At 37.5% G+C, this 26,284-nt stretch overlaps 1 protein-coding gene across 3 annotated transcripts in view; it reads right to left on the bottom strand.

Moving 5' to 3' along the window:
- CDIN1 (CDAN1 interacting nuclease 1) overlaps positions 1–26,284 on the bottom strand; it is a 262,518-nt gene that overhangs the window by 141,553 nt on the left and 94,681 nt on the right. For all 3 annotated transcript variants that reach the window (XM_056134132.1, XM_056134133.1, XM_056134135.1), the window contains 3 exons: positions 11,601–11,680; positions 11,214–11,263; positions 5,033–5,100 (listed from right to left, as the gene is read on the bottom strand). In XM_056134132.1, coding sequence (XP_055990107.1) covers positions 5,033–5,100; positions 11,214–11,263; positions 11,601–11,680 — 198 coding nt within the window. The remainder of the gene's footprint in view (positions 1–5,032; positions 5,101–11,213; positions 11,264–11,600; positions 11,681–26,284) is intronic.

Below are 26,284 nucleotides of genomic sequence, written 5' to 3'. Positions count from 1 at the left end.
GACTGCTCTGACCCTGTTCTCTGTTTATGTCTTTTGGGACAATACGAGTGAAAACTGGAGTGCTCTCAAGATAGGAAACAAACGAGAGGCCACACAGTCAGGACAAATAGAGGCTGAGTGGGCTGCCCCCATCTGTTGGTGGCTTACAGAGATATAGAAAATGCATATCAACAACAACAACAACAACAAAAGTGAAGTTCTCCCATGTCACTTTACACCATCTCACTCTAGATTCTTTTAGTTTGATGCAATAAATAGGGCATACCTACATGGTTGAGTTTAAAGAAATAAAGGGCAGCTTGTCAAGGGCACTAGATGTGAGGCAAGGCTAGTTTGTTCTAAACCCAACTAGAAAACTGGATGAACATTAGCACTTCCAAATCCAAAATTTGGAAGACTGGCTAGATAACATCACTTTTCTACCCCTGTGCATTACGCTGTAGTCACTGATGTCAGATCTTTTGGCAGGGCTAGCTTCATCTGTCCTAGAGCCAATTCGATACAAGGAGGCATGTTGGCAGTTCTGTGACACAAAAAATATCTCCTTCTTTAGACATACAAACAACTAAGGAGCCAATCCAACAATAACAATGACAGATTTCAGCCCCAAGTGTCTTTTGGTTATAGGAACTAGAACTCTAATCTGTAGCAGTTTCTGGAGGTGAATAAAAAGTTTTCTGTTTTAAGCCTCATCCTCCTTGGCACTATATCTACTCTCACAATATCATTAAAGGTGAATGGATAAAGTGTCACTCCTCAACCACTGGCCACAGAAGCGGACAGTTACCCAGACAGGCTGATCAAAATCTCTTTCTAGGATCTGCTATGAGGCAAAAAATAATCACCAACTTTCACAAACTCTTCTCTAGGACTTCAAACTCTAAAAAGTAAGCAAAGAAGCAAACTTCCAAAGGATCATCTTTGTTGTCTGTAAACAAAGATATTTAAAAAAAAAAGAAAAACATACAAACAAAAAAAAACAATTTAAGAGGGGTAAGAGATATTCATGATAATATTTTTGTCTTCTGGATTCTAGACATATCAGAAGCAAATATCTTATTGGATTTCCCACATATACCACTAAAGCTGTAGATGTTCTCCTCTTTTCTCTCCTCTGTCAAAGCCCCCCATTACTCTGTGTGAGTGTGTATGTGTGTGTGTGTGTGTGTGTGTGTGTTTGTGTGAGTGTACGTGCACACGTGGCATGTGCATCTGTCACTTAAGTCAAGAGAATTCTAGAATAACCAGAAGACAATTTCTTCAAGGAGAACCAACATTCCCCAACCCCCACTCGCTGTATCATGTTGTTGTTACTCTAAAAACTGCATTTTATTTAACATTCAAATAAATGAGAACTTAAATAGTTGATATCTTATAAAATACAGTCATCTCACTTCCCTTCAGCCTATATAATCATGTTCTATTTCTAGTCTTTCACTCTCTACTGCTATCATCTGCATGCAAACACAATCTAAGAATTCTAAATTTCATCTGTTCCTGCTGATTATTCTTCACCTTCAGTCATAATCCCGTTTGCTAAATCATAATCACTTACCCAGCAGAGCACTGTCGCTTGAGGAAGGGAATAAAGCAGTGGGAGTATATGAGCTCTTAGAAACAAAGATTCTGATTTCTTACAGCAAGGAACATCCTTCACTAATCCTATTTGGCTTTACAGATTACACCCTCCTGGAATCCCATGCAGTAATAATACCTGAAGAGCACTCTGGTAAAATGGGTTGATTTGTTATAAGGCAAGACAAAACAAGAAAGGGCAAGTCAGAGATAAAACCAATGCCTGTCAGATATGACTCAAAATAACTGCTAGCTTCTTTGAGAGAACAATATTCACTTGAAAGAATAAAATATCTGCAGAGCATTCTCGATTAAGCCAAACTTAGCAGAACTTGCACCAGACATGGCCATGGAAATCTCTAATAAAAAGCCTCTCTGACCTGGAGATATGTCAACTTAAGGAGGATAAATAGCTTATTTTCAAATTTTTCTATAATCACTTGCATATTTCCCTATAACAGTATAAGCCATCTTGTTATCCACTTACTATTTTCCTTCCCTACCCTCTGATATTCTGCTCAAAGCTATTCTCTACTCCACATTCAAAAGAGAGACAAAAAAGATACAACAAAAAATGTATTATTCATCACTTGAGATAAGAATTAAAATATATTTAGCAGTGACAAAATTCTATTTTGATGACATTAAAAATGAAATTAAAAAAAATGAAATTAACCCTAGCAGAAGAGATAAGAAAATCATACTGCCTTCTGGGTCAATTTACAGTTGGCCATTAAATGTTCAAGAAAAGTTCTTTGTACATCTAAGGAGTGAATAGTAAACTCTTCACATTTGAGACTAAATGGTGACCAATAAAATTTACATGAGTTACCCTTAGAAAGAATTGACATGTACTTAACATGAGCCTGCCTGCCTGCCTGCCTCCTTTCCCTCCCCTCCCTTCCCCTCCCCTCCGCTGCCCTCCTTCCCTCCCTCCCTCCCTCCCTCCTTCCGTCCCTCCCTATTTTTCTTCATCCTTCCATCCTTATACTGGTGGGGGCTCAGGGGACCATATGGGGTACTGTGGAAGCAACCTGAATCAGCACTCTACAAGGGAAAGCCCAACCTATTGTACCATTGCCCCAGGTCCCTTTGTTTTTCACTTTTTATTATTATTTTTTGGATGGGGGGCACATCCAGTAGTGCTCAAGGCTTAGTCCCAAGTAAGTTCTATACTCAGAGATCACTCCTGGCAGTGCTTGGGGTAAACTATATGTAGTCCTGAGGAATCAAACCCATGTCAGCTGCATGCAAGGCAAGTGCCTTACCCACTGTATTATCTCTCCATCTCCATAGGGTAGACATAGACCTTAAGAAGAGTTACTACCTAAATATCAAACATCCTTCTCTTTTAAATATAGTTCATATTATAAAGGGGGAGGGAACTGATCAGGAAAGGGATGACGGAGACAGAAATATTTATACTTGTAAAGAATTAAGGTAAAACAAGAACATCTGCAATATCCTTACAACAAATGTAAGGAAGAAGATCAGATTAGCTGCCTTTTTATATACAAATATTTTTCCACAGTAGGGTTTAAAATGATGATCTATTTAAATTTATTTGACACAGTATCTTAGGTCTACCTAATAAATTATTGTGGAGGGGTACTTATATGGTAAAAGAAAATCCCATAACAATATTTCATACAAGGTTTTGAATTTTTATGTTTTGGTCATAAAGAAACATGCACAATTCAGTACATTAAAAAGCTTAAAATGCATGGAATAAATGAACAACTTCTTTGTATGCTGCTGGATTGATAAGGAAATGCTTCATTCAAAACAACACTCAGGTGACATGAAATCAGGCAACATCCCATTAACATTTACTTTTAGACATTAGTTACATATAATCTTTCAGTTTATTTCAATAGAACAATTACACTGCCAGATCTCACAGCACTATGGAAGAGATGGGTCCATCAACATAAGTCAAGGATCTGAAGTTAAGTACAGGACATGTGTAAACACTTTGCTCTTTTGGGAGGTCTTCTGGTTCTCAGGAAAGGAATCAGAGAAGTTGGCAAAACAAAGAAATGGGTCAAGAGCTTCCTTACCTGTTAGTAGATAGTGAAAATATGGTAACCACAAGCAGTTCTGAGAATATGACTGCTGTGTTGGTGGCATAAAACAATAAAACAGATGTGGTCACACCATACTTGCCACTATCTGAGAGATCAATGTGATCAGATGGATAATACTACCAGAAACCTATAGTTCAGAGTTTCTGAAACATCTATGTGTATTATGGATTATTCATAATAACAGTTTCTCAGCTAATATAAATTGTATTTTTATTAGTCTCTAGATAGGTGAGTCCTATTTACTTTTTCCCCATAAGCTGAACATTTAAGTTGTGCTTATTAAAAAAATTGCTGTTTCTACTATTGAAACTTAATTCAGCAATTTATGATAATTTGTAATTTATTAATTTTCTTCAACCTTAGCTAAAGATATTTATGATATCTCTATGTTCAAATTATCAACACTAACTCATAAGACACATTCAGATACATTCTATAGTTCATTCACAAAAATTTTGAATATTTAGCCTTAAAGACTATATTCAAAACTGTATTCAATATCCCTCCACAGCTTGAGATAATACCATTTTTTTTACTTCCCTGGCCAATTCTTTGTTTTCTGGAACAAAAGTCCTGTTAAACAATATTGAGGACTTGTTATTAACCTTAAAAAATTATGCAGATTCTTAAATATCTACAAAAACCAGATGTACAATAATATAATTTGTATAGAAAGAACAAATTACCTTTACAAACAAACTGTCACATTTAAAATGGGGGAGGAGAGTTAATTCATTAGAGTGTTTTATGATTTCCAAGATAAGTTATCACATGTATGCTTTTTGAGGCTTAATTTCTAATGCTTAAGAGATGTTGAAAGTAATAACAATCTACGATAAGATTCCATATTGGCTGACAAACACGTCTATATGTGGGACTTTAAAAATCATATTAAATCCATGAAAACAATGTTGGCATAAAAATAATTTAAGTGTAATATTTGGCTCGCAAGTGCCTGATTCTGGATATGAGACAAACCTACCTAACTGTGAGCTTTTTGGTAACCAATCTTTTTAATATATAAAGTATTTTACAGACAATATTTCTTTTGTTTTCTTCTCTCATAAAGCCTAGATTATAGTTAATGTCTCGTGACACCAAAAGTAATACTGCAACAGATATTAAAGCATTTTTTCAGCCACTTATTCTATAAAATATTAATTGCCAGCCCATGCATGTGCTGCCTATAGAGGCGATTAGGTAACTGAGTTCCTGCTCAGTTCTAAATCAATACAAGATAACATGCACAGCATCAATCATCATTCACTCTTCCTTCAGTACATAATAACTGCAAGTGGAAGATTTTAAAAATATATATTTAAGCACTCATGGAGATATGATAAGCTAGAGAGGATGTAAGCAATACTTACCCAGAAAGGAGAGATTTTTCTCGAGAAGTAAGCCTCGCAGCAGGACTTCGTGCTCATGACCAATGGCGCTGGGAAGTTTTAGTTAAGTAGGGTAACATAGGTAGAATTATATTATCAGAAAAAATGCCAGTACCAGGTCTATATTTTGAGAGGAAATGGGAAATAAATGTAATTATATAGCAACTACTTCTACCTTCTGCTCGCTTCTCTGAGGAATGAGCTTTCCATACACATCTCATTTAAATGACTCAAGAGTAGTTTCTAATGTTTACATATAGCTTAGGTAAAGATTTGTAAATGAATGTGTTTTTTTATCTTCTTTTGAAAAGTGGGAGAGTCATGTAATTTTAAACATCCTTTATGCTATGTTAAAAACCTCTCAATTCGACTTAGCATACATTTATTAAGCACTTCCTAAGTGCAGCAAAGAATAGCAACCAGCACTAGGCTTACAAGAATTCCCAGGCCCATAGAGTTCCATAAATTTTCTGTGAATTAACACTTGTCAGAGAGTCTGCTGTAGCGAGTTCTGTTTCACTTCCAGTCTGCTGTGAGTAATCTCCTGTAATTTGTTGAAAATTATATATAATCTGGATGACAGATGTTGCAGTAAAGAAGGGACTGGGGATTGGGATGTGGACACAAAAGCTGTCTCAAATTCCTTATGTATATGTGCACATTTAATATACATATCAACAGGTATACATGTGCCCATAAAATTTTTTGAGTGCTTATACTATGAGCAACTATTGTGTTAAGTGCTTGATGTACATTATTTTATCTTTACATATTATCACGTTTATTTTATAGATGAGGAAAGTGAATGTAGAAAGGAGTCTGTGCAAGGTCCTACAACCAGTGAGTGGGAAAGAAGAAAATCTGAACAAGATCTCTGCAAAGGGTTAGGGAGATAATGCAACAGTGCTAGCTTTGCAGGGGGTGACTCCGGTTCGATTAGTGGCACTGCAAGATTCCTCAGGTACTGCTGGGAGCATTCTGTAGCACGGCTGGGTGCGGCCAAGTTTCAACTCACCTCATCCTTCTCCTCTAAGAAGAAATGATCTCTGTAAAGCCTAAGCTATGACATTCATATGGCTTGTTCAAAAGTACTAAAATCAATCATACAATAATGAGCAACAGTAGTCAATATTTCTTGGGGAGGAGGCACAACTGAGGTGCTCAGAGGCTAACCCTGGTTCAGCAGTCAGGAATGACTCCTGGGAGTGCTTAGGGAATGGTATGCGGTGCCAGGAATCAAACCTGGGTCAACTGAATTCAAGGCAAGTGAGCAACCCCCTGTTCTATCTCTCTAGCCCCTAGCCAATATTTTTTATGTAAAAGGTAAAGGTAAAGGCCCTCCCGTTGATCGTCGATTTGCTCGAGCGGGCCCAGTAACGGTAGGGCGTTTGCCTTGCACGCAGGCAACATGGCTGACCCGAGTTCGATTCCTCCGCCCCTCTCGGAGAGCCCGGCAAGCTACCGAGAGTATCTCGCCCGCACGGCAGAGCCTGGCAAGCTCCCCGTGACGTATTCGATATGCCAAACACAGTAACAACAAAGTCTCCAATGGAGACATTACTGGGCCCACTCGAGCAAATCGATTTTTTTTATGTAACAGGTATTAAACTTGTGCTATAGGATTTGCAGTATTATATTAGTTCATTATACAATTAACAACTAAACAAATAATCTATTGTAACTTACCACTTTAGTGGCAAAGAAAAAGCATAGGAATATGAAAAAAATCTGCTGAGATCTCACAGCAAGTGAAGAGTGGACAGGACTTGGAATCTGGTCTACTTTTCACAGATACTGCACAAAGTCTAAAATGGAACATTACCTTCTTCTGGAACTTTATGTCAAAAGAATTTGGTTAATAATTAGCCAAATCACTCTCGTCATTCTCCATTTCACAGATAATGTCACTTCACTCCCTGGCTAACCCAAAGAAATTCTTCAATTCTGATCATGTACTATTGACGTTCAATTTGAATAAAATAAGACATTATTGGGGGGAAAATTCCTTAAAACATTACCCTGACCTGGGACAAGCTGGAGCAATAGCACAGCGGGTAGGGCATTTGCCTTGCACATGGCCGACCCAGGTTTGAGTCCCAGCATCCCATATGGTCCCCCGAGCACCACCAGGAGTGATTCCTGAGTGCAGAGTCAGGAGTAACCCCTGAGCATCACCGGGTGTGACCCTCCCCAAAAAAAGCAAATTAAAAAAATTACCCTGACCTTTATTAACACACATAGGTGGAAGGCAAATTTTGTTAAAACCTAGAATTCCAGAAGTGTGGCCACTTAATGTTAGCTCTCAAAACCAGTTCTATGTCATCAGCGTTATTTTTTCCTTCTGTGACTCCCCCAACCTCACATTCCCACTATGATGCTCACAGCTACTGCTTATTTAATTTCTTATCAGAAACAAAAATAAAGAAAACAAATTTTAAAATCACAAAAGGGTACATATTTTGCAGAGTCCATTGAAGACATTTGATGAATATCTCTCAACGGTCTCTCATTACTAGGGGCATCCCGCGTTTTAGGACTAAATTATTTACTTCTATTCCTCATAAATGTGCTCTCACTTTTATTGTTGTAAATTATTTACATCTAAAATGTTGAATCATGAAATTGAGGTTACTGATGGTACAGAAATGAAAGCCACAGCATTTTAAGCTTCCTGAATCATTATCTTTCCTTGTTACTCTTTTTAGGCCTTTGTCTAACAGCTGTGTCCTGATGTCACACTTTGGAAGGTTGAAGTGGCAGGTTTCTCACACCTTTTATGTCAGTGCATATGACCCGTGTCGGAAAGGTGTGGATGAGCATGAGTATATGGGAAAGAATGGAGAGCAAAAGAAAAAAAAAAACATAATGACAACTGCAATATCTGTGCTTTTGGCAGTATCTTATTATTATTAAATACCAATTATTTTACTTTAAAAAAATGGCTACATGTAATATGCTTAGTGGAACCCAAAAAAATGGTTTGCACCTATTTACTAAATAAAATGATGCAATTTACTTTTTTTCTTATAAAATGATGCAATTTACTAAGCATGAGGTAAGGTTCACATTAATAAACTTTCAGAATGACATAAATATAGCATTTCACTCACATGGAAAATGAGTAAGATTTTTTTGGGGGGTGCCATGAATATGATATATATATATATATTTAATTTGTATTAGTGAAACACCATGAGGTACAGTTGGAGACGTACAGATTTTTGTGCTTGGGTTTCAGTTATTCAATGATCGAGTACCCATCCCTCCACTAGATATTTTTTAAGTAGGAAAAAAAAATTCCGGTTGTTCAGTTTTGCAAATATTGACACCAATATATTAACATTACATGAAACTGCTACTATCTCAATGCAAAGATAAAAACTGGTTCTCTGTAAACTTTCCAATCTTTTTATTTTTCATGGTAAAAGCCATCACCAATTTAAAATTTGGGGAAGATATACATCTTGATTGTACTTTGTCTAAGTTAAATCATATTTATAATGTAAGATCTAGAAATTATAATTCAGAAAAGCATTAACTTTTACTGGCAACAGTCATAATACAAGTGCATAATTATAATCTAGTGAGTGAATACAATTTATAGATACTCATAGTTATCGTTATCAATTGAAACCATGTGCTACATTAAATTCTACTGGCAATAACTTGGTCCAAAAAAGGGAAGTGAATGATGGTAAAAATGTAAGGAAAATATTCTAAAAAGAATTTATAATGCTCTCTAAGCAGAAACACTTAGACTTTGTCTATAATAATACCTACTATTGATGTATGGTAGTGACCATGGGGCAAAACTTGTAAATAACCTCACAAGCCATTTTCTTTGCCAGCAATACAGCAATCTAGTTTCCCGTAAGCATCTCAACTATTACTGAAAAATAGCCTCTTGGCATTTACAAAGCAGTTGACTTCATACTTTAGTCCATGCATATATAATTAGATAGTTATATTTAAAATCAATATGCAATCCTTCAAAAGGCATTATTATGCTTTTAAAACCTTAATTTTAAATTGATTTTTAACTATTTTATGTGCTTCAAAATTAACATGCAATTCTACCCCAGATGTTCTGAGATCGTGTTAGTTGTTATTGAATGTGCTAAACTTTATCACTGAGGTGACATGAGGTTGGCACTCCAATACTTTCTAACACTATTATTAATTTTGCACCCCAAATTTTTATTTTACACTGGCTTAATTTAAAAAGGCAGGACAGTGCTGCAATTTTAAGAATTTAAGCTAGTTTGAAGTAAGGGGCTTGAAGAATATAGCTATAATATTAGATTTCTATTAAGGCACTGTTTTACAATGAGCTTGTTTCTTTTCTCTCCCCCACATGCCCTCTCCTCTCCCCCAGCTTTTTGCAGTGAGGCCCACACAGCAGTACTCTGGGGTGAATCCCAGCTTGGTGCTCTCCATGATGCCAAGAATCAAACTCAGGCAAAGCTAGCACCCCACCCATTATGTTATCTTTCTGGCTCTGGCCCTGAAAATGAATTTTTAAATGTTCTGTTCAGTTTAGTTCTATTTTTGGTTTGCTTATTTGCTGCAGGGCTACACAAGTGGGATCTGTGGTATTTGGGGGTCACCCCCCTGATTATTGCTTGAGGTCGCTACGAATGGTGCTGGGAAAAGCATTCGCAGTGCAGGAAATCAACCCTGGGTCTTCTGTTGAGATTGCGCTTGCGCCCCTGAATTTATGAAATGACATGGAGTACGTGTGCTCCCGACTGATGAGGGGTTCTGCTAGAAAGCTTTTCAAATGATATTCAGTAAATCACAACTTGTGAGCCCTATGCTAACGAAATCTAAACTGGAAATGCCATGTTCTACTAAGGAGAATGTGACTTGAATGGATCAAATTTTCATTAGAGAGAGAGAGAGACAGAGAGAGAGAGAGAGAGAGAGAGAGAGAGAGAACATAAGGTAATGTGCCTGCCTTGTGTGCAACTGACCCTAGTTCGAATCCCCTGCACCATATATGGTCTGCTGAGCACTGCTGGTGATGACTCTTGAGCACAAAGCCAGGAAGAGCCCCTAAGCACCACCAGGGGTGGCTAACCCCCAAACAAAACAAACAAAACAGTTACTAATTATTTACTTTTAAAATAGCATTTATAGCATTTTAGGCAAACACTAAAAAATTTCATGCTGTCAGAGCACTACTAAAAGTATTAGTTAATAAAGCTTTAGCACAGCGGTAGGGCGTTTGCCTTGCACGCAGCCAACATGGCCGACCCGAGTTCGATTATTCCGCCCCTCTCGGAGAGCCCGGCAAGCTACCGAGAGTATCTTGCCCGCACGGCAGAGCCTGGCAAGCTCCCCGTGACGTATTCGATATGCCAGACACAGTAACAACAAAGTCTCCAATGGAGACGTTACTGGGCCCGCTCGAGCAAATCGATGATCAACGGGAGGGCCTTTACTTTATGAAGAAGTTAGTGTACAATCACATTTTTTTCAGAAGCAAGCTTTAACTATACTAATTTCAGTGTCTTTAATGAAGGATGAATGGGCATCTATTTTCATCACCTTAAATTCGGTCCAGAGGGAAACGCCAGTGAAGTTGCTCTAAAAATGTTTATAGGGATCCAAACGTCACTTCATGTTGTAATCAGCATTTAAACACAAAGTATCTACTGCCCTTTAAAATATGATAGTCTCTGGTGGCATTTTAATCACACTATCCTTGAACACTGGGTTCAAAATTTATTCTAGAAAACACAAGTAAATTTGGCTCATTTTAAATAGTGTTTTGTGATATATACATTTTATAATATATATTTTACATATTTATATGTTATATATGAATACACACACATATTGTAATCTCATTGCAGTGGCTAGATACAAGACAGTATGCTCCCTGCCTAATGATTCTGTACTTTTAAGCTCATTGAAAACCAAGAAAATTGAAAGAATGTACAATTGCTGAATTGACATCATCCCATGGTCTATCTGATTTTTTTTTAAACTGTAGAGAAAAATGGTCTGCAGTGACCCTCCGCTTGATTGAATATAAAGTAGAAGAGTATGAAATGTGTTTTGTGAAGCAGAACTTTATGTCAGGTTAAAGTTGGACACATCTCCTCTAGCGAGCCTAAGCTCGTCAATTGTGCACCTAAAATTTTATGGGAAAGGATACTGTTTGATGCAGTCCACCAGCGGGCCATAACAGCAGTCGTTCACAATGCACTGCAAACAAGAGATGGGGGCTGGGTGGGGCAACTATAGAAACCACTATTCACAAATATCTAAGAGTAGTAATTATTATGGTTAAAAAAAAGTAAAAAGCTTTCCAAAGCGCTTCAGATTAAATCATGAAAAGACAAAAACTGCATGCTTTTAATTCACCATAAGCAAGCGATTAAAAAGTGAAATGCTCTTCTCGCAAATATTGCACTGCCATTTATGGTGCACCCTGACCTCAGTGATAGTTTATGATGACAGTAATTAAATGAGGTTTAAAATCCTTTACTCTGCGAGGCAGATAACAGCATTGCCACTGAAAATAGACAGCTGTGATTAATACCTGATAGACCTGATTTGCGAGAACTCCATCTGGAATCTGAGAAGGGTCCCGTAGCATACTATTTATAACAGACTTGGAGGCTGCAGAAGAAAAGAGATGAACTGTTAGCAGATAGTCAACATACTTTTAATGTAATACAAGGAGTGACATTTACCTACATACACACAAACCCTGAAAGTGAAACCATCACAGACACTAATCATTTCTTCGTCTTCTTTTTTTTTAATCTAAGGGAAGCTTTTAATTAGACCATTTGCCAAGTATATATGCTGTACTGCCAGATTTGAAGATGACCTAATTTTTCCAAGGTAAATTAGCAAGTATAGACCTAAAGCATATGTCTCTCTGCAGATAAATTAGCTTTGAAAAAATCCCCTTGGGGACAAAAACAACAACAATTGGAAGAGAAAATATTTACCTTTTTCATGTGAAAATTTTATAATCAAGCACATGGGAAGCTTAGTGTTGGCAGGTCAGATTCAAGGATTTCAATGACTTCTATCAAATGAGACAAGAAATCACTTCTGAAATCTTTGTTGTTGCTACTGTTTACTTGGGGACCACATCCAAGTCGGTGCCCAGGGTTTACTTGTCTCTGTGTTCAGGGATCACTCCTGAAACTATATGTGGTGTCGGGGATCAAACCTGGGTTGGCCACAGGCAAGGTAAGTGAGCACCTGCAGTACTCTTGCTCCAAGCCCACATCTCTAAATTCTAAATCTTTCAAAATAATTCTTCTCATCGACTGCCACATAGTATTATGTCCATTTCACAGACAGAGGAGGTAGGTAAAACTGACAAATGAAAAAAGTTTAAGATACAGTTAGGTAGATAGGTAGGTAGGTAGATAAGAACTTGTCTCCCATAATAAGCATAAGCACATTCAACTACAAATCAGACTGGCCTTATGCCAGAGAACTACTATAGAAGAAGCTATGGGAGCATTTAAAGAAGGAGGCTATACCAAATCACAGTTTTTGAAAAATGAGGCAGGAAATTCTGGCCTTACTGTCGATTTGATGGGCACATCAAAGCTGAAGGAGCTACACCCACTTTTGCTCTGCAAGGGAGAAAAGCTAGTCTTTAGCTTGAAGCCAAATCAGAGGGCATCCTGGGATCCAATCTTCTAAGTCCTCCAGGGGAAACATGCCTAAATATTTAGCAAAATGGTTTAGTGGCTGCCTATATAAGCACAAAACAAAATGAACGTTGGATAATTATCTAGCTAACAAAATGAACACAACACTCATCTCCATCACTCAGATTCTGAGAAGATTTTGGCCCTGGTATTTTTTTTTAATTATTCTGCTCTTTATCAAATTCAGTACCATAAGAACTGTGACAGATATGATAAATGTTAGTAAATACTGTAGAAAGAGACAAGGAAATTACATCTTTCTCGCTTAAACATAATACTGAAACCAAAAAGAAAATAAGCACAATCATTACAATTACAATTGCTACCTCTTCTTAGGCACATAACTGACTCTTACAGCAATGTTTATGTATGTGATAACCATTTGCAAACATGTATTTGCACTGTAAGTAGAGAAGCTATATTTAGAATCACCAAAAAGGAGCATCATCACCCAAGGGATCCTACTCAGGTAAACCTCCCCATCTAACTGCAACCTGGGCTAGTCTGGAGCCTCTCAATGTCAGTGTCTTCATTTGCAGAAAAGTGAAAATACGACCTGAGCTGACTACCTTAAAGGATTCTTTTGTGAGTCTCTAGGTAAAACTCCCACAAAAGGAATCTTCGCTGGTATCTATTTAAAGTTTAAGTCATGGTAAGACCTTTGGTTGTTACAAGCTTAAATTGAACTCAATTATTTCAGAAAGAAACTACTATAGATAAATGGTATAAACACAGAGAATACAAAACACCAGATCATTTCACTGTGAGAAAACAGACTACTACAAACAAGAGAGTTAAAGAGATAGCAATGTACTTGGGAACCTCACCAAGTCTTCACTTCATACTAAGTCCAGTTGGAGGTGATCAAAACAGATACTCATGCATTCTGGTCTGCCACTGAGTCACCAGAGAGTAATGCATACACAGTTTTAGGGTACCAGAAGTGTTGTCTGTGTTTCATGAAAACAGTACCTTCTTTTCTGTATGTACCTGGTTATTTTTAAGATGTTACTCTACCAATTTTAAGATATTACTCTTTCCATGTGAGGAAAAAACTAATAACCTACAAATGTCCATAAAATACTAGCTCTTTGGAAACTTGCCTGTATAATGAACTATACAAGCTCGCTGCTAAAATAATGAAACAAAGGCTCTTTAAATGAAAAAAAAGAGGGACAATAATCTAGGCCATAAAATTAGGTCATTTATTTTATGAGGAAGGAAAATATTAAAGAAAAAATCTGATGTCATAATTTCCCTCCCAATATAAATTTTAGAGAATTTAAAATTTGAAAAAAATAGTTTGAATAAATTGACTAGAATACTATTCAAATCAAAGGAACCTTGTGAGAGGAAGTTCGGTCATTTTTAATTGAATGATAAAAACTATCCACTGAGTCCCCATTTCTTTTAAAGACAAAAAAAATATGATTTTTCATTTCTCAGAGCAGGAGTGAAAATGCTAACCAAAGGGAAGTCGAGTCTCTGCACTGCAGACCCAGGGCTTGCCTACCCTTTATTTGCATATTTTCATATCCAGGTTTCATAAAAGTATGCCTGTCTCAGATGAAGCCAGAGAGTGTGTGTAAGAAACATCTTAGGCGCTCAGGGGAGGGATGCGAAGATGATGATGTGTTGTTGGCAGGCTCTTGGGGCATCTCTCTCTCTGCCCACATTCGGTGCTCTCGAGCCACTGTGTATGGACCGGATCAGGATGGCTCCTCCTTTGTGCTTTGCTTCTGTGCATGCCACTGTGCTCTCTTCTATCTGTCTCTCTATTTCTGACTCTATCTCTATAGTCTCTCCTCTGGTCTCTTCCAGATCTCCCTCTCTGGAGCCCGTCAGCTTCTCTCTCTGGAGCCCTTCGCTCTAGATCTGACTCTGCCCCCCTCCACTCTTACAGTCTTAGTTTATATAGCAATCACATAGGGTGGTGATACAAAGATGGGTTGAACATTAACAAATCAATAAAGAGAGGTAAGACCACTCCTCCAGGAGATTAACTCAAGGATAAAATCTCATCTAAAGAGATTACTCTGGATTACTAAGAGATCCGTTAAGGGCAGGACCCATTCAGGGTGTGTAGCTTTCTTCTTTCCTCAGTTAGTAATCCACTTAAATAGTTGCAATAAATCTACTTCTAATATTTCTAGCAATGTCATTCTGTATGAGCACAGTAAGAGATATATCAACTTAAAGTTTAGTTCTTCCTGAGGATGTCTTACCACAGTCCTCAGGCCAGCTTAGTCTTCCTAACCCCAGCAGCGTCCTAGTCTTGTCGTTACATTTGGATAGTGACAGCATGTCTAAGATCATGCTCTCAACTTACAGTTGAGTATTGTGGCGTTTTGGCCTGGCCCATTTCGATGTCAGGGTAGCTCACAGCTTTCCCTGGGTCCATTCAGTTCCTCGTCGGGACCCTGCTTTTGGGGTACTAGGAACTAAGGGCAACTGAGTCAAGACAGTAGATGCCCAGGAGTAAATATTGTTGGTGTCAATCAACTCCCAAGTTACATAGCATAATATTAACTGTCTTCCTGTGTCCATACAGAAAGGACATTGCTTTAAGGTAAACTAAGTTCCCTGTGGCAAGGCTGAAAGGACAAGCCCATTGTTACCTTACAAGTATGAGCTTGCTTTTATGTACATATTGTAAAACATCAAAAGGAGGGACAGAACATCAACCAGAGCAGAAAAGGCAAACAAACAATCTTGAAACAGCTAGGAAAAGTGATCTCAAGAGAGCCTATGTCTTTCATGGAATGTGCCCTTGGTCCTGTTACTACTTACGTTCCCCCAATTTGTATCCCTGCCTCCCCCTTTTTATATAACATGCCTGGGCAGGAGTCTTTGTTCTCTCTATCTTTTGTTAATATTGTTCTCCCCAAACGCACAGTACTTATCCGATTCATTTAATACTTTATCACAGCTTCAATTGCCAAGATTTCAGATTTTTACCAGGCATATAAAAAATTAGGGAATTAAGAGAATTTGGAATTCATTGTATCACTGTCATTCCATTGTTCACCGATTTACTCAAGCGGGCACCAGTAACGTCTCCATTCATCCCAGCCCTGAGATTTTTGCAGCCTCTCCTTACTCATCTTTCCCAATGCTGCTGTATTGGAGGCTCTTTAGGGTCAGGGGAATGAGACCTGTTATTGTTACTATTTTTGGCATATCGAATACTCCACGGGTGGCTTGCCAGGCTCTGCCGTAAATCTGGAATTAGACAGACAATAATAGAAGAGAGTTGGGATCACTTATGAGTATGTTCGAGGAGACAGGCAATAGGCAAAAACTTGGACTAAGGGCTAATTTTTTATAACTTGATAACTTTTCTAACTGTAAAATATTTTCAACATGAAGATGGTAAGAGCCTAAAATAACAAACATCCTTATGCTTACCACTCTGCCTTAATTTCTGGATGGATGGCTAAATTCAATTTCTATAATCTAGTATTAAATTTATGTACTCTTTAAAATTAATGGAAGTGGTTGGTTAGTTAGTATTTTTAAGAAAAAAGTTTTTTGTTTTCTTAATCCTACTATTTTGTTTTTCCAAATTATTGTATTTTTTGTCATAAATATTTCCTATGGTAGCACTGTAGCACTGTCCTCACATTGTTCATAGATTTGCTCAAGCGGGAACCAGTAACATCTCCATTGTAGAGACTTGCTACTCTTTTTGGCATATCGAATATGTCATGGGTAGCTTGCCAGGCCTTTGCCACACGGACAGAATACTCTCAGAAGCTTGCCAAGCTCTCATGAGGGACGAAAAATCGAACCCGGATTGGCCGCGTACAAGGCAAATGCCCCACACACTGTGCTATCACTCCAGCCCATTTCCTACTAAAAAAATAAATATAATATAAAGCAAAATAAATATTTTTTGTTTTCTACATTGAATTGCTAATTAAATCTTTTACTAAATTTTACTGCCATTTTATTGCATCTTCAAAATGCTTTTACCTTGATATATATTTTAAACTATAATTTTTCCTCTAAGTTGTGCTTTAGCTACATCCCACAAGTTTGCTATAGTTTTTTACAGTTTCTATTTTTTATTTTTGGCACAGAAATAAAAATCATTTCAATTTTTAATATTTATAGTTTGATGATGATGCAGTGATACAAATATGTAATGCTCATATAAGCGTCAGGGTATCTGACTTCTTTATGATTTTCTCTGTGATCAATTTTGGTCTTTTTTGTTTGTGTTTTAGTGTTATTTTTATTTATTTATTTGTGGTTTTTTCCCTTTATTTATTTTTTTTTATTAGTGAGACACCATGAGGTACAGTTGTAGACTTACAAATTTTTGTGCTTGGGTTTCAATTATACAATGATCAAATACCCATCCCTCCACCTGTGCCCATTTCCCACCACCACGGATCCCAGTATCCCTCCTGACCCCCATCCCCCCATCCAACCCTGCCTCTGTGGCAAGGCATTCCCTTTTGTTCTCTCTCTCCTTTTGGGTGTTTTGGTTTAAAAACGAGTCTATGAGTGGCAATCATGTTTAGTCTTTAGTCTATAGTCTAATTTCAGCATACTTCTCCCATCCTGGGAGATCCTCCCAACACCCTTTATTTGGTGCTCCCTTCTCTATCTGAGCTCCCTGTTCCCCCTAGCATGTGTGGCTGGCCTCCAAGCCATGGAGCAAAGTTCCTGGTACTAATCTGGGCCATTCTTGGGTGTTAGTCTCCTATTTTGTTGCTTTATGTTCCCCAGATGAATGCAATCTTTCTATGTCTATCCCTCTCTTTCTGACTCATTTTGCTTAACATGATACTTTCCATGTAGTACCACTTGTATGTAAATTTCATGACTTCATCTTTTCTAACAGCTACATAGTACTCCATTTTGTAAATGTACCAAAGTTTCTTTAACCAATCATCTGTTCTCGGGCACTCAGGTTTTTTCCAGATTCTGGCTATTGTAAAGAGTGCTGCAATGAACAAAGAAGTGCAGATGTCACTTCGACTATACTTTTTTGCCTCTCCAGGGTATATTCCCAGGAGTGGTATTGCTGGGTCAAATGGGAGCTCAATTTCTAATTTTTCGAGAATCGTCCATACTGTTTTCCAAAAGGGCTGAACAGTCCGCATTCCCACCAGCAGTGAAGGAGGGTCCCTTACTCGCCACATCCGCCCCAGCACAGGTTGCTTTTGTTCTTGTGGATGTGGGCCAGTCTCTGTGGTGTGAAATGATATCTCATTGTGGTTTTGATCTGCATCTCCCTGATAATTAATGATGTGGAGCATTTTCTCATGTGCCTTTTAGCCATTTGGATTTCTTCTTTGAGAAAGTTCCTATTCATCATCCCATTTTTTGATGGGTTGGATGTTTTCCTCTTGTGGAGTTCAACCAGTACTTTGTATATCCTTGATATCAACCCCTTGTCGGATGTGTATTCGGCGAATATCCTTTCCAAATTCTGTAGATTGTCATTGTATTTTGGTCACTGTTTCTTTGACATCTCCCCCCAAGCATACGATCATCTAATCTTTGATAAGGGGGCAAGAAAAGTGAAGTGGAGCAAGGAAAGCCTCTTTAACAAATTGTGTTGGCAAAAATGGACAACTACATGCAAAAAAGTAGGCTCAGATCTCTACCTAATGCCATGTACAAAAGTAAGATCAAAATGGATCAAAGACCTCAACATCAGACCAGAATCCATAAGGTAGATCGAAGAAAAAGTTGGCAAAACCCTTCATGATATTGAAGCTAATAGTATCTTCAAAGATGTCACGCCACTGGCCAAGCAAGTGAAAACAGAGATAGACAAATGGGGCTATCTTAAACTAAGAAGCTTCTGCACCTCCATCTGTGTGATCAATTTTGAGATATAATTTTATATTATATTGAGAGCAGCACACATCAATATATTCATATTTCATATATGAAACAGCAGCTAGTGATGGTGGTGATTTATGGAAAAAGAAAACCCTCATTTGTTGTTGGTTGGCATGTAAACTGGATCAACCTTTTTGGAAAATAATATGGTTAATTCTTACATAAAGGTAAAGGCCCTCCCGTTGATCGTCGATTTGCTCGAGCGGGCCCAGTAACGTCTCCATTGGAATTCTTACATATTGAGCTTAAATATAATCCAACAATTTGACTTTGGGGCATCTATCTCAACAGCCCAAACATCTCCCCAGAAAAGATCTCTGTGCTCTTACATTCAATGCAGCATTATTCACAAATAGTGAAATCTGGAAAGAACAGTCTCCACAAACAGATGATTGAATAAAAAAGTACATATGTGCCATATAACATGGCATATATAAACAATAGAACACTACCCAGCCATAAGAAAAGATAAAATCTTGTGATTTGTTTCTATGAGAATAGACCTGGGCAGTATCATGCTGAGTGTAGTTAATCAGAGTAAGAGGGACAGATGTTGAATGATCTATCTCTTATATATGGGATATAAAGAAACATAGTAGAGGAATAACAAATACCCAAAGGAAACAGAACCTAATTAACTGGTATATAGAAGAAGCTTCCCATGGTCTAGGAATTTTTCTAAAAATTTTTCTAAAATTTAGAAATTTCTTCAAAAATATATAAATGAATGAATAGTATTTAGCTAGAAGTTCTAAAATCTAACTTGTATCTTCTATATTTAAAGACATATAATCCACTTGTCAAGGACAAATTTGAACTTACTTCTACCTTCTAATTTTTTGTATTCTGCTAGATACTTTTGTTCCTTCTCCTTTTCCTATTTACTACTTTCAAATTGATTTCATTTTCTAGGGTCCTCATTTCTATCTTTATTAACTTGGAATCAACAATCTATATCAACTTATTTGTAGTACTCTCAAAAAAAATCCTCTTAAACTGAATGACTTTTCAACCTAGAGATACTCCACTGAAATTCTGAGTTCAGTGGCCTCCTCTTTTTTGTCTACACAGTTTCAGTTACCCAGAGTCAGTTGTGTAGCAGCAATATTGCAGGGTCAATATTAAATCCAATTGAGATATTTTGAGAAAAAAATAAGAGCATGTTTATATAACTTTTATTAATATATATATAGCTATAGTTATTCATTATTCTTGTTTTAAATCTCAAACTATGTTGAATTTAACTAACTTCATCATAACCATGTATATGTAGTATACCATGTTGGACTGCTATCTAAGGAATTCAGAATTCACTCACTCCAATCAGAAAGCTGTCCTCCACCAACAGCCTCCATAATTGTCAACATTTCTTTAATAAAAATCTCTCCAGGCAGAAACATACTCTATTGGTTCTGGTTTCTAAAGACTCTAATACAGTTTCATTCCAATTTTAAAAACACCCCATGCTTATCTTGATTTATCAACATGTTTGCCAGTTGCATCTGTCAGCATGGCTTTATGAATTTCACTTTCTGCTTTTTGATTTCAATATCCAAAATTGGATATTGTTACTGAAGCATCTCATTTATTAGTTCTTTGAGCTGGGGTCATTGAGTAGTAAAACCTCTTAGTCTTGCCTTGTCTGAGATTACTTTTTTCTTGGATCTCATTCTTGAAGGATAATATAGAACAGTAAGGCAGCAGGATGTTGAATTACAGGGAAAGAGTCTTTTTACTGTAGACCATTTAAAATACAATTCCACAGTCTCTTGGCATCTGTTAATGTGTGATAAGAACTCTACTGTCAGTTGGACAGCAATTATTATTTTTTAAATCTCTGGTTGCATTGATATTTTTCTTTGATATTCAACATTTTCATCAATGTATGTCTGAGTATTGATCTTTTATTTCACTGCTTGTAACTAGCCATATATGGTTCAAGTACTTAAGGACATGTGTCCTGAGGTTTTTGAAAGTCTGTAAGTCAAAAACCATAGATTTAACTTCTATTCTTTTCTTCTGGATGAACCTCTTTTGGGACATCATTTAGGGAAACTATCTTTTCTGTCTCCTGGTGTTACAATGATCTCTTGTTTGTTCTCTATTCCTGTAGGCGCTAAAGGTGCTTCCTAGAATCACCCCTAAGATTCTCAATTTTTTTATTCTAATCCTGTTCTAAAATTGTTTCTAACCTGTTAATTCTAATAACAAACTTTTAACCTCAATGACAACTATTTCATTTCCAAGTTTTATTCCTGTTTTCCACATCTATCTGCTTTTTCTATGCTATGTTCTACTCTTTTACTTATCCATTTATAGTCTATTTATTTAGTTGATATTTTTTATTTTATAGATTTATTTTATAGTTTATAAATGTCATCTTACAGATTTAATTTATAGTGTCTTCATTTTTATCATCTCCAGTTCATGGTATGTGCTCCCTTCTCTTTCTCATCTTTCCTCACTTGGTTTGTAAATTTTTACTGTGAGCTTATTTTCAGCGAGAATTGTTTGACCTGCAATGTGGAAATAACCATGACAGTGTAGTTCATGTTTATTTTTGCAGAGACTAGTTTTATTGCTAATTCTCAGCTTAGGCTTCCTGCAATACACAAGAATGCAAATTTGGACCCAAGATACAACTGATATGATCTATTTCTAATTTCTCTCTCACTCCCATTCTGTAACTCCAGGCCATAGCTGGTTAGCAACTTTCCTGGCCTTTTCCCCCCCATCCTTAGGTAGGTAGATTTTTGATGACTGCCTCACCTGTGTGGCCAATTTTTGTGCACAAAGACCAGCAGAATTGTGGGTCAGAATCCTTACTTTTCTTTTGACATGGATCTAAATAAGGTCTGTTTGAATTTCTCCTTGAAGTGGAGGGTGAGATCCAAGAAAAAACATTTCAGAAGAACTACGCTGGCCTTAGGATCTAAGTCTGATATGTCACATAAAAAAAAGGCAATTTTTATTTTATTCCTCAAAAGAAGACACTTGCCTTTCAAAATAAAGGTGGGGTAAAGGTAGAGCTTAGTAATCTCTATCTATCTATCTATCTATCTATCTATCTATCTATCTATCTATCTACCTATCTCACTCTCTCACTCTCAGAGAGGCATATAAAAAGAGATTATAAAAAGAGCTAATAAAAAGAGTCTAGAATCAAACAAACTTACTATGAGGCTGACTCTTCTATCTACTAGCTATGTTATGTCGATAATTTAATTAATGTCTGTGACCCTCAGTTTACTCCTATGTAAGGGAGTATAACACTAGAGCTTACTATGCAAGGCCACTGTGAAGATGAAATAAAAGAATACATGAAAAGTACTTACCAAGGTGCTTGAGACTGGACCTGTTACTCCAGTTTTGATGGATTTTAGATCAATTTGTGACCTGCCTTCTGCCTCCCAACACTGCATTATCAATAAGTAAATTGTTCCTTAATTTATGTTATTGAGAGGATAAAAAAGAGAAAGATTTCAGGACTGAATATACAGCCAGTGATCTGCTCTTACTGCTATGCCTTGAAGAGACAGCAGAGGAAATACCAGTTCAATGGGTAAAATCTGGCAATGTCAAATTTGTTCTACCTACACCCATCCTGCCGTTCCCTTTGTGATACTTGGGTCTCAACTTATCATCAAAACTACTCTACAAAGAAACCGAGAGAAGTGCTCTTCATATATGCATGCATTTGCTTAATATACTATCAGCTGATGTGTGTGTCATATTTTAAGTCCATCTAAGAGGTCTTATTTCCCTTCTGTAGCACTGTAGCATGGTCCTCCTATTGTTCATGGATTTGCTTGAGTGGGCACCAGTGACGTCTCCATTGTGAGACTTGTTGTTACTGTTTTTGGCATATCTAATATTCCACAGGGAACCTGCCAGGCTCTGCTGTATGGGCAGGATACTCTGGGTAGCTTACTGGGCTGTCTGAGAGGGACTGAGGAATCAAATCCAGGTCAGCCGCTTGCAAGGCAAAAGCCCTACTCGCTGTGCTATAGCTCCAGCCCTGCTATCGCTCCAGTCCATTTCCCTTCTAAAGGCATTTATTTCAAGTATTCACAATCAAGAAAGTGGAGACTTTCCCCCCACAAAATCATCAATATCATACTAGTTTTATAACTCTTCTTCTCCTCAGCCTCATTTAATGATCAGCAACTGCCAGAAGAACCAAGTAAAGAAACAATGGAATCATCTGTGCTCTCTTGGTTTCTGGAAGACCTTTGTAATGCAGAAGTTGCCGTCTGACTAGATTATATCTCTAATAAAATAAAAACAAGGTCATAGTAGCTGACGGGCCCTGATCTAGATCATGCTTGAACTTAAGCATAATAGGAGAAGTAGCCTGGGACTGGCTGTGCACTGGATAACAGCAGAGGTGACTGAAGAATGTAAAGAATGAGGGAAGAATGATCCTGACAAAAAAAGATGAGATGGGCTTCTTGGAATGAAAATTGATATGCACTCAGAATGTTAGTGCTAGAATCTAGCTCCCTTCCACCGAAGAAAAACAATTTCTGCAACTGAATTGCTGGATAGAGATGAGCTCCTGCTGGTAGCACTCCCAAAATATACCCGGAGTTTTGTCTCTTCGTGTTACTGCTCCAGAGGCTGAGCTCCAAGACAGCAAACCCTAAAATATCAGCCAGAACATAATCTCCCCGTCCCCCCCCCCCCCCCAGGCTGTTTTAACCCCTTTAAACAGCAAGGTCACAGACTTCCCCAGTTACATCTACACAACATTTGACCTGTAATCTCTCTTCTGGACATCTTTGATATCACCCCTGGCTTACAGGAGAATATTTGACAGGCCAAATTACCCCTTAAGAATCCAACTGTAGAGTGCTGATCTCTAAAGTGAGATCTGAAGTGGTTCCATTTGAAAATCTGAGCAAAAAATTTCTTTCACTATTAAAGTATCATAGAAGGACAAATTAAAACTTGTTCTAACTTAAACTGGGATTAACAAATAAAAATCTATCATGTTAGGACAAGAGTATTCACATTGATCAGATTTGTTTTAGGAGTGTGGGGCATACTTAGTGGTGCTGGGGCCATGGGGAAATGTGAAATACCAGTGATAACAATAAAACCTCATCCCTGGCCCCAAATCTAGCTTTGTATCTCAGCAGACTTGCATCTCCACTATTCTCCATCAACTCTTACTCCAAATGCACACCATCAATCAGTATTTATTATGTACCTGATTAATGCCAGAAATATACATTGTTCTATCCTTCTTACACACCCACTAGTTCTCATCTCCAACTTCAAAATTTGGAATCATATTTTTCATTTTTCCCTTTACCCAAATTCCATAGTCCAATTCTCACCTTCCTCTAATAAAGATTTCCTCTATGTTTTCAATGCATGGTCTTGAATATTCCCCCTCATATTGTAGATTGGAGTGAACTCATACATCGTGCCAATGAACTGGAAGTGGATTATGGATTATGAATTATTTTATTACCAGGATGCTAAGGATTGAAACCATAATCCTTTTTCTTTGATGTAAAGAAAACATTTTATACACTATGACATGTTGTGGGATCTTACACAGATAATGAAATTCATTCTGTAATCAAACAAATAAGAAACGATTCTTACACATTATCTACTTGTTCCAAAATGGTAAGATTTCAGATTTCCAGCCTTATGTGACCCTATACTTCACTTACATAAACGTTTCTTATTCTTTTTTCTTTCCAATATGGCCTGCCTAAGAATTTTTTTTTGAAGATTTGTTTTCTTCATTGCCCCCTCCCTATGAAATTCTGTTCGTTAGGAAGTCAGGAAATTTTATTTGTTTAGCAGTGCTCAGGGATAACTCCTGGTGATGCTTCATGGACCATATTTGGTAACAGGGATTGAATCTGGGTTGAGCACATGCAAGGTAAGCACTTTGCTCTGTACTACCCCTCTGATCCCAATGTACGTCTTTTCACGAAACATAATCTCCTTTGAGAATATGTGCTTCACACAGAGTATTTTGAAACTATTTGTGCCAGGATACTAGGTAAGATACTTAAAGGAAGAAATATTTGTCATCATCTCAAGCATATGCTGCACAAAGTACTTAATAAATTCCTGAATTAGGGCTAGAGAGATCATATATGAGATAAGATACTTGCCCTGCACATGGCAGAACCCAGTTAGGTTTCTGGCACCAAATATGGTGCTCTGAGCACCAGCAGGTGTAATCCCAAGCAAACATGGGCTTAGCCGAACACTCTAACCCTAAATTGAAATAGATAAACTGCTGCATTAATAGCTACTCAAAACACAAGTTTTATTCATAGTGCCTCCAATTGGGGCAAATTTTAGGTAGTAAAATGAATTTGGCTTCATTTGAGTTTTTTCCACAATGAGTAAACTTTTTTTCTATTTAAAAATTTATGAAAAATGATCAAAGAACCATGATATACAAGCTTTTTGTAGTTGAGTTTTCGGCATATAATGTTCCAAAACCCATCCCACCACTTGTGTCAACTTCCCTCCACCAATCCTCCCAAGTTCCCTGCCATAGCACTGCCTGAACCCCCGCCATCCATCAACCTCAACTCCAGCCTTACTATCTTGATAGGCACACTGCACTGCACTGTCCTCCGTTGTTCATTGGTTTCCTTGAGCGGGCACCAGTAACATCTCCATCATGAGACTTGTTGTTATTGTGTTTGGCATATCAAATATGTCATGGGTAGCTTGCCAGGCTTTGCCGTGTGGGTGAGATACTCAGTCGAGATGGGAGATATATGCAGAAAGTAGATAAAGGAGCAAACATGATGGCCTCTCAGTAGCTATATAGCAAAACAATGCCCAAAAGTAAAGAGTGAGTATGGGGAAAATTGTCTGCCATGGAAGCAGGGGGAAGGTGGAAAAGGGGGGGTATACTGGTGATATTGGCGGTGGGGAATGTGCACTGGTGGAGGGATGCGTGTTTGATCATTGTGTGATTGTAACCCAAAGATGAAAGCTTGTAACTATCTCATGGTGATTCAATAATTTTTTATTTTTTTAAAAAAGAGTTGTCCTATCATTGTGTGACAGAAACTCAATCCCCATGAACAATTTTGTAACTGTATCTCACCACTGGGAGTGACCTGGCTGACCCATGTGCACTCTCAAGTGATACTTGGCAGCACAGCTGTGTTTTTGGACCCTAGTTTTGAACCACCCGGCCAAAGAATACCTGGGAGAAAGCCCAAGGTCCTCTGATCACTGCTTGAGAGACTCCCCCCATATTAAATAGATCTATCATTAGTGTTTGTAGTGATTTTATCATAAGTGTATATCTCCCATGTTTCCATTTGCTATTTGCATATGGTAAAAATTATAAAAACACTCAAATTTCTAAGAGTAATAAACACTGATTAAATATTTTTTCCAAGTGAGACAAGAGTTTTGGGAAGGTGATACTACCTAGCTTACCCTAGAGTTAGTTTGCACTTTTAAAAAGAAGTAATGAATAACGTTTGTTAAGTTCTTCCCACGTATCAATGCCACTGCAAACTCTTCATATATCAACTCACTGAATTCTCAGAACACATCTACAAAGTAGCTATCCAATGTTAGAAATGAAGAAAGTAAGACATAGGACATTAAATTAATTTTCCCAATGTGCCATTCTCAGTTAGTGGTTGAATCAGGATGTGAACTTAGTTAGGATCATTAAAAA

Source organism: Sorex fumeus, unplaced genomic scaffold (assembly GCF_029834395.1).
Source record: "Sorex fumeus unplaced genomic scaffold, SorFum_2.1 ptg000098l, whole genome shotgun sequence".
NCBI classification, from domain to species: Eukaryota; Metazoa; Chordata; class Mammalia; order Eulipotyphla; family Soricidae; genus Sorex; species Sorex fumeus.
The sequence above is the reverse complement of the archived record's forward strand: the minus strand, read 5'-3'. Positions and strand labels throughout refer to the sequence as shown.